The 12,418-nt window shown below is 37.7% G+C and overlaps 2 protein-coding genes across 2 annotated transcripts; both read left to right on the top strand.

The window, feature by feature from the left end:
• Nucleotides 1-2,477: 2,477 nt before the first annotated feature.
• On the top strand, nt 2,478-2,915 carry LOC110785264 (uncharacterized). Its single transcript, XM_021989715.1, has one exon. The coding sequence runs from the start codon at nt 2,478-2,480 to the stop codon at nt 2,913-2,915; it is 438 nt and encodes a 145-aa protein (XP_021845407.1).
• On the top strand, nt 2,916-3,815 carry LOC110785265 (uncharacterized). The gene is made up of 2 exons (XM_021989716.2): nt 2,916-3,276; nt 3,343-3,815. Exons 1-2 carry the CDS (start codon nt 2,916-2,918, stop codon nt 3,813-3,815), a joined length of 834 nt encoding a protein of 277 aa, XP_021845408.2.
• Nucleotides 3,816-12,418: the final 8,603 nt, after the last annotated feature.

The raw sequence follows: 12,418 nt of genomic DNA, 5'->3' as shown, positions 1-12,418 counted from the left end.
AAAACGCTCACGAACGAAATGGGCAAATACTCCTCGTGAGCGGTTTCCTTGCATGTGCAATTGTGCAAATGTGGGACCCATTTCTGCCAAATGCTGACGTCGTCAATGGAAATGGGCAAATTGTGTCTGGCTTCATGCGACATCATCATTCAATGTCACGGTAAATTTCAAGAAACATTAAAGCAATGCAATAGGGGTGCGACATGTGTCGCATTCAGAAACCAATCAAAAAAAATCCCAACGACTATATTTTGCAACGGCAATTTTTGCAGAAAATATTTATTAAAAAAAAAAATTACCAACGGCTTTAAAATTTGTTTATCTATAAATAGACACCCATTTTGATATATTTTTACACACTTTCATAAATCATATTTCTCTCTTCTCTAAAATAAATCATTTTTCATGCAAATTACACAATAATTTGAAATAATTGTTAAAATTTTCTGAAAATTTTCACAAATTTAAATTTCTTTTTATTCTAATTTCGTGTTTAATTATTATTATTTACTATTATTATTATTATTTATTATTATTATTACTATTATTATTAGTATTGTTATTGTTATTATTATTTTTAGTGTTATTATTATTATTATTATTTTGTTGTTTTAGTCTGAAAATAATATTAACATTATCTATATTATTGTGCTTGTTTATTTTTTTAGTAAAAAATGGAAAATAATTTCAACTTGGATGATTTTGATCTTAATCTGAATAGCAATCAATATTCTGACTATAATTCATATGTGCAAGGTAATTCTCCCTCTCAAAATTTTCAACAGTCATTTTATGCTAATAGCACTATTTGTGAAGATGTAGAGGATAGTGTCCCGGAGACACAACCTCCGATCATGACGTCTCCGCTGTCTGTTAGACCAAATCAAAGAATTCCTGAAGCTGTTGCGTCTCGGAGTTGGTCTATTCAGGAGGATGAAGTTCTGGTTGCTGGTTACATGACATATTGCACCGATGCAGTATTTGGAACCGACCAGAAAGCAATTGATCTTTGGAAACAAGTTTCTGCATACTACGACAAAGTTCAAGAGGAAAGGCCTTACGAAGTTGCTAAAAGAGGCCTCGGAATGTTAGAAAGTCGTTGGAGAAGGATAGCTGCAGATGTACAACTCTGGGCTGCTTCCTTAGAAAAAGCTGAAGATTTATTTCCAAAAAGTGGGAATAGCAATGGGGACGTATATAGTATCGCCAGAAGCTTTTCCGCGATTCTGTCAAATCAGGACCCAAGAACTTCACATGTGAGCATGCTTGGAAGATGGTTTGTGATCAACCAAAGTGGAGGCGAAGGATGAGGTGGGGTATTTAAAAGGAAGATAGAGAGTTACGTGACAACGTAGAAGGAACTCCACAAGATAGTGAGGGCATAGCAAGAGAACAAGGCTTGATGATGATGGTAACAATGTTTTAGGAAGTGGTGAAAGTTTCGTATCTGGGGGTCTGAATCGACTAGATGGTGTTAAAAAAAACTAAGGCTAGAAGAAAAGGAAAAGGGGCATCATCATCAGAGGCAGTTTCTAGTTTTGGTGATAGGTTGCACGCTAACACTGAAATGAGGCTTCAAGAGAACCAGACTCGCCAAAGGAGACTGGAGTTTGACATGTCAAAGGAAGCCAGGATGAAACAGCAAATGGAAATAGAGGCGAGGCATGTTCAAGTTTCTGAGGCAAATGCTGAAACTGAAAGAAAGAGGCTCGAGATGGAACCGATGAAGATGAAAAATGAGTTCTTGCAAATATTGATGTCGAAGGGAAATTTAACTGCATTTGAAGAACAAACCAAGGAAAGATTTATTCTGGAGCTTTATGGTGGTGCTAATTAGTTCAGTTTAATTTTTAATTTATTTGGTGCGTTAAGATTTTAAGTCGTAAACTTGTGTTAGTTAATTTTCAATAAGCTCGTATTAGTTCGTGTTGTGTCTTTAATTAAACTTGTATTAGTTAAGGCTTTAACCTTGTATTATTGTGTGGTATGTAATATATTTATTTCCTTGAAGTACTATATTTTAGTTATTAGTTATTATTTTTTTCATAGTCAATCTTATCACAAATTCCAGATAACCTTATCAACAAATCGAAATCCTAGAAAATCTACGAAAATCCAAAAATATCTTATCCGAAATCCAAGTAACCTTATCAACAAATCGAAAATCTTAGAAAATCTTACAAAAATCTAATAAAATCTTATCACGAAATCCAGATAACCTTATCAACAAATCGAAAATCCTAGAAAATCTACGAAAATCCAAAAATATCTTATCCGAAATCCAGGTAACCTTATCAACAAATCCAGATAACCTTATCAACAAATCGAAAATCCTAGAAAATCTAATAACATCCAATAAAATCATATCATGAAATCAAGATACTTATCAACAATCCTCTTTAAATAGATACTCATTATCAAAGTCATTCTCATCCTCACACCTACTTCTCATTCTCTCAATCAATCTCATTTAAAAAATGTTGTTTCAAAATAGTTCAAGCTCAAAATCTTTTGAAGAAGATCAAAACCAAGAAATTGATCAAATGATTGACGAAATCATCACTCATCATTTACCAAACACATTTTCCCCTCGAGGTCCTAGACGTCAAACTATGAATGATGGTGAAAGTCGTATTCTAGCGGATAGAAACCGTGAAGAAGGGCATAACCGGTTGTTTAACGATTACTTTGCGGTTAATCCAGTGTATTCAAAAAAGAAGTTTCGTCGAAGGTTTCGAATGAGAAGACCATTATTTTGTCGAATCATGAACAAAGTGGTTGAAAACGATATTTTCATGCAGCAGAGACGAAATGCTGCTGGCAAGCTAGGGTTATCAGGATTGCAAAAATGCACTGCAGCGATCAGAATGCTTGCGTATGGTCTGGCTCCGGATGGGGTTGATGAATATGTATGAATGGGTCAAAAAACTTCAAGAAAATCATTATTGCATTTCACTCAAGGGGTGATCAAGCATTTTGCAGAGGAGTACCTAAGAAGTCCTACAGATAAAGACTTAAGAAGGATCCTTTATCAAAATGAAATGCGCGGATTTCCTGGCATGATCGGAAGTATTGATTGCATGCACTGGGAGTGGAAGAACTGCCCTAACGCCTGGAAAGGTCAATACCAGGGACGTAGCGGGAATGCTAGCCTCATTCTTGAAGCTGTTGCAGATCAAGATCTATGGATTTGGCATTCAGTTTTTGGTATCCCTGGTTCATGCAATGACCTTAATGTTCTTTATCGTTCACCTGTGTTTGATGATGTTTTGCAAGGTACATCACCTCCTATAAATTTTCAGGTGAATGAAAATGAATACAACATGGGGTATTAACTAACAGATGGTATTTATCCAAATTGGGCTACGTTTATCCAAGGATTTACTCGTCCTCAACTTCAAAAGCATAAGCTATTTGCTGATAGACAAGCACATGTTCGGAAGGATGTTGAACGTGCGTTTGGAGTTTTACAAGCGAGGTTTGCCATTATACGACAACCTTCTTTTGCTTACGATGAAGATATATTATCTGACATAATGAAGGCTTGTCTCATCATGCACAACATGCTAGTTGAGGATGAACGAGACATGTATATCCGAGCTGATGTGTTAAGAAGGTACTATGAACAAGACCTTTCGAGCTCCAGCGCAACGGTGAATAATGGTGAACCTTTCGAGTTCCAAGCTGGTCGTCCCGTCAACATTAACGATTACTTGGGGAGAAGAGTAGCAATGCGTAACCGTCAAACTCACCAGTCTCTGAAAGATGATTTAATCGAACATAATTGGCAAAAATATGGACCCAATAATCAATAAACTCTTGTGTCGAGTGAAGATTTGTCATTATTATGCTTGTGTTTTTTAACATTGAATTTGGTTTAATGATGTGTGAAATGTACTTTAATTTGGTTTTATGATTTTTAGGTCTATCATGGAATATGTTTTGGTTGTTGTAATATTCAAGTTATCCAAAATACATTATGAAATTTAAGTTATGTCCCTTTGTATTTTTTACATTAATTATATATTTACATGAATAAAAAATTAAAGTAAATATAAATTAAAGAAAATATAATTTTAAAGAAAATAAAAATATATAAAAAATAATTAACTTACAATTATTTACCTTAAGTGTTTTAAATCATTAAGCTATTAATTTAAATGGACATAAAATAAATACTTGTATAAAATAGATGGAGTATGTGGGAGATAGAAAGTGTAGTGGGGTATAATGAATAGTAAAAATAAGATTGGTGAGTGATTTTTTTTAGTAAATTGGTGGGATGGGTTTTACAAAAATAAAATTGTTTGTGAGGAAAATGATGTGGAGGAGTAAGAAAGTGGTAGAAAGAGAGTGGTGAGTGGGGTTTTTTCACACATTGATGATAGTGCTCTAAAGAATTGCAAAAAAATAAATAATACGAGTATTTCCCATTATAAAAAATAGATAATTTTCATTCTTTATATAGACTAAATTCTTCATATATTTAATTTGAAGTCAACTTGTGACAATTGTTGATCATGGAACTAATATTTAGTTCCTAATGTACGTAAGTGGTAGAAAAATACACAGTATGATAACTTCCAATATCATTACATAGCTAAGATTGATATACATAATAGGTTTGCATATGTTTTTGTTTTGTTTGATAAATATAGGTTTGCATAGGTTAGGGAATCAAAATTACACCACCTAAATAAAATAAATGTATTACGGAGTAGTTATTAAAGCATACACTCAATTTATTATGATTATTAGGAAAATTTGCAAATTACTACCTAGGTCTTTAGTGACTTTGTAAATTACTACCTAACTTGTTAAAAGTTGTAAATTACTACCTAGATGTTTAGTTATTGTTGTCAATTACTACCTTAGTTCATATTCCGACCAATTAGCCACTAATTATATCATAAGCACTCGTTAATCATACTTTAATCATTTTAATTAAGTAAATTTTTTTAAAAAAATTCCAAAACTAATTAAATTCGAAAATCATATTTTATAAAAATAACCCCAAAAAATCCCAAAATCCGAAAGTGCCCTTAATTTCTGGGTTGAATTGAAGATCTTTTTATTATGTGATGTCGTACTTAAATAAGTTTGCGGGACCTTTTCGTTGTTCTTTAATGTTTTGGAATCTGGGTTTTTGTGAGATAAAGATATGGGTATGATGATGATTGTAGCAGGGTGGTGGTGGTGGGTTGAGGAATGAGGAGAGAGAAAATGGGGATTATGATGAATTAATGTTCGAATATTAAGGAAGGAATCAAGTGGGGTTATGATACTGAATTTATGTTGTGATCTTCTGCTTGGACTGGGTGGTTCTCACTGTTGCCTTCTTCTTGAAGTATTATGCTGTTGTTGAAGGTTGCGGCGGCAGCGGTGTTAATGGAGGTTGTAAGAAGAGTTCTAATTAGTGGGAAGTTCTGACGAAGAAATGGGTTATTTGCCCTACCCTAAATCCCTAATGCAGTCTACATTTTTTTTACCCCCCAAAAAAATATATTTTTTGAGTGTTCTTTTTTTTTTGTGTGTGTGTGTGGTAATTTTCAGATTTAGTTAGTTTTGGAATTTATTAAATTTTTTATTAATTAACTAAAATAATTAAAATAGGTTTACGGTTGTTATGATATAATTAGTGACTAATTGGTCGGAATATGAACTAAGGTAGTAATTGACAACAATAACTAAACATCTAGGTAGTAATTTACAACTTTTAACAAGTTAGGTAGTAATTTACAGAGTTATTAAAGACCTAGGTAGTAATTTGCAAATTTTCCTGATTATTATATAAGTTCCCCCAGCCTAAAAATATTGTAAGCATATCAGTGGTTTGAAACTAAAAATATTTTCAGCATAAAATATTCTCATGACTACATAAGTTGCCATTGTTTATCTTATGTAAATTCATTATACTCCTATTTTAGGTAATAATAGATTCAGTAAAACAATGTTATAATTATTTAGTTTAAATCAAGAAAAAAAAGCTGACAAACTTTTAACCAGAGAGCGACATGTGGGATAAATGGTTTTTAAGGACGGTCTCTTCTACTGAGGTTATTTTAGTAAATCCACTTTTGGTGTCCCTCCCTAGACTAAAAAAAATACTCTCCACACTTATAGAATACAAAATATAATGATAACCTATCTGTGAGGGGGTCGAAAAAGCACGAGGCTAATGCGTGACCTCGTCCCTCGTGGGTGTGACGTTTCTTTTTGTCAAATCAAGTGTAATTGGATTTCCTGTGAGTTTACACCCAATTGACTAGTAGTATAGGAGTCGCCATTCAGTTTTTAACGACAATGAGAAAAACTGACAAAACCCGGTTATCGTGACATAAAGGGAGTGCAATTATGTTTGACCATGACGGCCATAGGTTCCCTTGTGATCCCTGGAGTGGGGATCTCTCAACATACACCCGCAAGGTAGAGATTGAGGGTTCGGGGGACTGTAACTACCGAGAGGAGTACTCGCTCTTCGATAACTCCAGAGGCAGGATATCCTTACTAGCTCAGCATAAAGAATTGAAGGGACATGCGTTAACTATTAAACTAATCTGAGTTGATTTTAACAATATGCAACACATAATACTAGATCGATCACGATTATCTGATTTAGATTGTTTTAAGGGACCTAGCATGATAGTTCAATTTCCCAAAATATTATCTTTATTAGGCGTGATAGAATAATCAGATTTAATAGTTTAACAATTTATAAAAGGGCGAAGAAAGCAATTAAATCATGCGGAGGGACACATTACGACGCACCCTTGAGAGGTGCGTCACGGTTCTCAGAAAACTAACCACTTTGGCTTTGCTATTTCTCCTTTTATTTAACGAATCTCAAGTTTCCAGGCTTAATTCTTTAGCTACAAGGGACAGGATACGTTATGTTCGATTTTTGGATCGATTGCGACAGAACGCGGGATCAATTTCGCAGCGTGAGGCTTAGGCTTAAGGGTTGGAGTCAATACTCAGAATATGAATTGTGTGTCCTTTTCACATCGAATTTGGGGCTATATTTATAGAAAAGAGTTCGTGGAAAGATAGAATTGTAGAGCTCTAATCCAAGAAGAATTAGGAGAGAACACGTACCCAGGTATTTTCAGCGCCCAGAGCCAGGCGTTGAAAATAGGGTCTGGGCCGTATTTCCTTGTCAGATTCAGACTCGTGGAATACGGAGTTTTTGAAACTTATTCGAGTCTTTTAGTGCGTATTAACTTTATGACGGAATGCGCCCGGGCCCGTTACGAACTCTAGGCTCGTTAGGATCTTAATTAATACGTAACTCTTATTTTCGAACCATATTAGGAACTCTTGCAATTTCTATCTCATTTAGGATTTATGTTGGAGTGCAACACCTAATTCTGACAGGTTTCTATCTTTTATGACTTGCCACTTTAACAACTACCCATTACGGCAGTTACTATTTTTAGCAGGTTTCCATAATAGCAGGTTTCTATAAATAGCAGGTTTCGGGTGGAATGAAAAGGGGGATTGAGATTCGTTATCTTATAGGAGATGCGTTGCCAAGTGGAGATTTTATGTTCTCATCATCGAACCTTCCCTTTCGGGAATGGGGACAAAAGTAGGTGTCTACAGTTAGCCCCCACTTTGACTGAGTCTCGGGATGAGACGATGGTCAAAGTACTGGACGGAGTGCGTCACACAAGCCATAGTGTATGTGACTTGTTTTGCGAGGGTCTCACGAGCCCCCGAGTGATAACATTTGACTTAAGGGTCATCACTTGAAGTGTCGACATATCCCTCACGTGTCATTTGGATTTGTCAACGGATAGTATAGAAACTCCCTCACTTTGTCATTGGAAGTATCTAAAGAGGCGTAGAAACTCCCTCACTTTGTCATTGGGAGTAGCTACATATGTTTTTGAAATCAAAGCTATAAAAGTGTAATTGGGCCTGGCCAAGCCCAATCACGAGGTAAAAATGTTTTTAAAGATTCTTATTTCCAGGGTTAGCTAAACGAGAAAACCCCCTTGTTTTTATGGGACGTAAAATGAAGGAAAATCCAGCACATCGTTCTTTTTTGGAAAAACGGAAAACCAATCCTTTAATTTTTGGAAAAAGGAAAACTACTCACATCGTTCTTTTTTGGAAAAACGGAAAACCAATCCTTTAATTTTTGGAAAAAGGGAAAACCAGAAAAAGTTATCGCTGCAGCGAATAAGGACCTGCGCGGTTAGTGGCGCAGACCCCGCCGGCTAAAGATGGCGAGCCTGTCCGCTAAGGGTGGACACCCCGTCCGATAGAAGTGGACGAATCTGTTTTGAAGTTTGAAAATAAGGACCTACGCGGTTTGTGATGTAGACCCCGCCGACTGAAGATGGCGAACCTGTCCGCTAAGGGTGGACACCCCGTCCGATAGAAGTGGACGAATCTATTTTGAAATTTGTTTGTGCTTTTTGAAAATAAGGACCTACGTGGTTCGTGACGTAGACCCCGCCGGCTGAAGATGGCGAGCCTGTTTCTCTTGTTTTTTGAAGATTCTATTTTTCGAAAACTGAGGACCTGCGCGGCTAGTGACGCAGACCCCGCCCGCTGAGGGTGGGCGAGCCCTGTCCGCTGAGGGTGGATGTCCCTGAATTCGTTTTTTCGATTTGGAACCCGCGTGGTTCGTGACGCGACCTTGCCAACTGATGATGGGCAAGTTCCTATTTTTTGTTCACCGTGATTTCTTTTGAGAATTTCTTTTATTCATTCTTGCAAGAGCGAATTCTTTCGAGGGATGCTCGGACTTAGTTGTAACCTGAATGTGGGTTGACAACGGGCTTAGACGGACCTTTGTCTTATGGTCGTCTTCTTTTGTGGTTTTGAGCTAGTCTTTACGGCTCGATTTTTGCCACCGCTTGGTCTTTGATCAGAGGACCATGTACAAGTATCAACGGCGACCTTTACTCTGAGGTCGAAATCCTTTTTTTTTTCTTTTGAGATTATCCAAACATGGGACTGCGTATAGAGTAGTCCGGGAATATGATTTTGACTTCACACACTCTTTGTTGGAGTATATATTTTCTTTCGAGCCCCCAAGCACTCGTGCTTGACGGTCATTTCTTGCCAAGAGAGGTACGTATTTTATAACGTCCTTTGATCATGTCTGGGGTCGTGCTTCGTATGTGCGAGCGACCTTTATAGTGGTATGCTATTTTGACGAAGTCGTGGAGTGCGACTTCATTTTCCGGGCGACAAAGTTTATTTTCCAATAATATCCGGTTTAGCTTGGCCCGGATTAATATTTTGACAAACAAACATTTTTCATTTGAGAAACCAACGACTTAACAATATTTTTTGGTGTTTCGAAGAATGACCTTGATATTTATTTTGCTCATATTTGTTTTGAAAGTGTACACATATATTCCTTGAGACGAGTCTAAGTTTCGAGAAATTTTACCATTCATTTTCACTATTTGGGGGCTAAAGGTGCTTTTGGGCTTTGATATTGATTTCAATAGGGCCTCGTGTCTACCAACACGGTTTTAAGTCCTTTCCTGTTCCGCGTTTTTTGAGATCCGAGCCTTGGGCTGCATTTTCAGCGCCCAAGGTTAGGCGTTAATCATTTCGGCGCCCAGCCGTGGGCGCTGAAAGTCTTTTCCTGGCAATTTTTGGTTTTCCGATTTCTTAACGCGTTTCCTAATGGGATCAAGATGTCACTTGATGTCTTCAGCTATATATAGGGGTTAGATACGTCCCTCTTTTCCATCACTCTCAACCTTCTTCTATCTTGTAATTGCTTAGCTTTAATTCTTCCTTGCTCTTGTCATGTCGATTCCTCCCTTCTCCCTCCAACGAGCTGTTAGGCGTTGGCTAAGAGCCCTTACTCCTACAGAAAAGGCTTTGTTGAAAGAATACCACTTAGATGCACTTTTAGGCTTACAACAAATTAATATTGATTATAACTTTCTGTATGCAGCCTTGAGCTTTTGGGATTCCGATCACCATGTTTTTGTTTTTCGGGGCAATGAAATATGTCCTTTGCCAGATGAATTTGCTGCGATCCTTGGTTATCCTACTAATGCTACTCCTGCCACCCCTGGCACCATTGAAGAGGGTAAAACAACCGTAGGGACTTTCCTAGGACTAGATGCTAACATGCTCGCTGAGATTGTTGTAGGTGATGAGGTTAATTTGGCAAAGCTTGTAAATCATCACTTTAGGCCTAGTAAAAATATGACCGAACAGAAATTGAACATTCGAGCCCTTGTATTTTGCTTATTGAATCATTATTTGCTGTCGAATAACAATGGTGAGTTCGGTGACATAAGGTTGATCCCTTTGATTAGCCAGATGGAAAGTTGCTATTCTATTATGCCGTTAGTTGTTGCCGAGACTTTGCTGAGTGCGGATGAGTTGAAGAAGAATGCCAAATCTGAATATTTTAAGGGGAGCCCCCTATTGCTGCAGGTAATCGACCTTTCTTTGCGCACATATATTTTTTTTTTCACCTTTTTTTTACTCGTCCTGCCTGGAGCTGAGTTTCAGCGCCCAGGGCTGGGCGTTAGAATTTTCGGCGCCTGGTCCTGGGCGTTGAAACTGCGCCCCAGGTTTCGTTTGTTATTATTTTTTTTGACCTGATCGTACCCGTTTTTGCAGATTTGGCTCATGGAACGACTTAGGCTCTTAGAAACTCCTGCCGATCCTAAACATTATCGCCCTATAGCCTTGGGTAACCGGAAGTATTTGCACCGAGGCCAGGACGAGGCCGAGTGGGCTTCCTTTTTTACTCATGGTATCTGTTCTATTAAGTGGGTGGTACCGTGGTGGGGTTTGACTACTATGACAGGGGGTTCTGATGTGTCAGTTTATGTATCTCTGCTGGGGATATCTCGGCCCATTTATATTTTTCCTTACCGAGTCATGCGTCAATACGGCTTAAGGCAGACTATCCCCTTTTCTGATACAGTACCACCTAAAGTAGCGGCCTTTTCACAAGCACGGGTTCAAGCATGGGCTAAGTATTATGATGGTCTCCCGCGTTGGGCCATGGCTACAAATGGCTTTGTGGGTCTTTCTGAAAACTACAAGTTGTGGATGAGTTCCGATGATAAAGCTGTGAGGACCGAGGCTCGAAATGGGAAGTCGGCTGAGCTTTTGATACCTCGTATTCGAGTTAGATATGAGGGCCGTGATTCTGCCAATCCTCGCACCCATGGTATTAAGACTGTGAAATCTCGTCCTGATCGAAAGCGAAAGGAAGTTCCTCCCCGTTCCAGTTCTAGGCCTAAGAAGATGCCTAACATGAAAGGGCCTGTTGTTGCTAAAAGAAATGCAAGCACTCGCGGAGGTCGTCGCCGGAACAATGTATGGGTTAGGAAAGCTCAGCCACCAGTAGAAACAGTGACTAATCCAGTTGATGTTGATAATCCTTCCCCCACCATTGTCTGTGCCCTTGAGGCTGAGCGGGCTATAACTGTTCAAACTGAGAATGTTTCTGAAGCCTCGGCATCTTTGGAAGTTAGTATCCAGGAGCCGGTTCTTATGGAGATTGATATAGGGGCAGTGCAGAAACCTGTGGGGGTAGACCCTGCGAACATTGCCCTCTACAAGACTTTATTTGATGATCCGGAAAAACTAGAGTAGTGTAGTTCTTGATAGGGTGTAGGTGCCCTTTATTTATTTCAGTTGTGTTTGTTTTTCATTCCTTAGCACTTTTGTTTTCCTTCTTATCATTTTTTAATAAAGGCGTATTTTATTTTTACTTTCATTTTTGCTTCTCCTCTTTTTTCATTTTATGTATGTCTAACACTTTTGCACAACGTATATATGTTTTTTACTTGATTGGACCGAATCCATAAATAGGATTGCCTACGTATCTTTGTTAAATATTTCTAACTTAGAATCAGGTCGCGCGTAGTTCTAGCTAGAATAAATTCTAGGATACCGAATTTTAATAGATATGCCCTGAGGTGGAAACATATTATTTAATTGGTAAAAATGAGTGAAGTATTATCATTATTTTAGTCTGTTGTTTTTGCCGTAAGCCGCGTATCTGTACATAAAAATGAAATTCCATGTGTTTTTTGTACGGCTATTTTTTGTACGCATATCTGAATTTTTTTTGTACGCATATCTGAATACGTGTTGTACCCCCCAAGTGTTCGTTATTTTTCCGTTATGTGCGGATAAAATGACGAGCACTTCTGGAAAAAATTAGGCAGGCAGAGAGTTTCAACGCCCAGGCTGGGGCGTCAAAGATTTCGGCGCCCAGCCCTGGGCGCTGAAAATGATTTCTGGGCGGTCTTTTTTCGACGCTTTGCTTCACATGTTCTTGCATTTATTTCTTTTCTCTTTGTTTTGTGTTTTATTTTTTACTCGTATTAAAATCATTTTTGACGCTATTTCGGAGGCTTTTTTACTGTTAGCGTGAGACGCATTTTTGTCCGGATTAATTTTTTCTATTCGT

This window comes from Spinacia oleracea, chromosome 3 (assembly GCF_020520425.1).
Source record: "Spinacia oleracea cultivar Varoflay chromosome 3, BTI_SOV_V1, whole genome shotgun sequence".
Lineage (NCBI taxonomy): Eukaryota > Viridiplantae > Streptophyta > Magnoliopsida > Caryophyllales > Amaranthaceae > Spinacia > Spinacia oleracea.
The sequence above is the reverse complement of the archived record's forward strand: the minus strand, read 5'-3'. Positions and strand labels throughout refer to the sequence as shown.

Bases quoted from the DNA above. Each gene is read 5' to 3' on its own strand.
- LOC110785264 (XM_021989715.1), top strand. From the start codon at position 2,478: ATGTTGTTTCAAAATAGTTCAAGCTCAAAATCTTTTGAAGAAGATCAA.
- LOC110785265 (XM_021989716.2), top strand. From the start codon at position 2,916: ATGGGTCAAAAAACTTCAAGAAAATCATTATTGCATTTCACTCAAGGG. The intron at 3,277-3,342 runs GTACATCACCTC...ATTAACTAACAG, and splicing joins GTTTGATGATGTTTTGCAAG to ATGGTATTTATCCAAATTGG.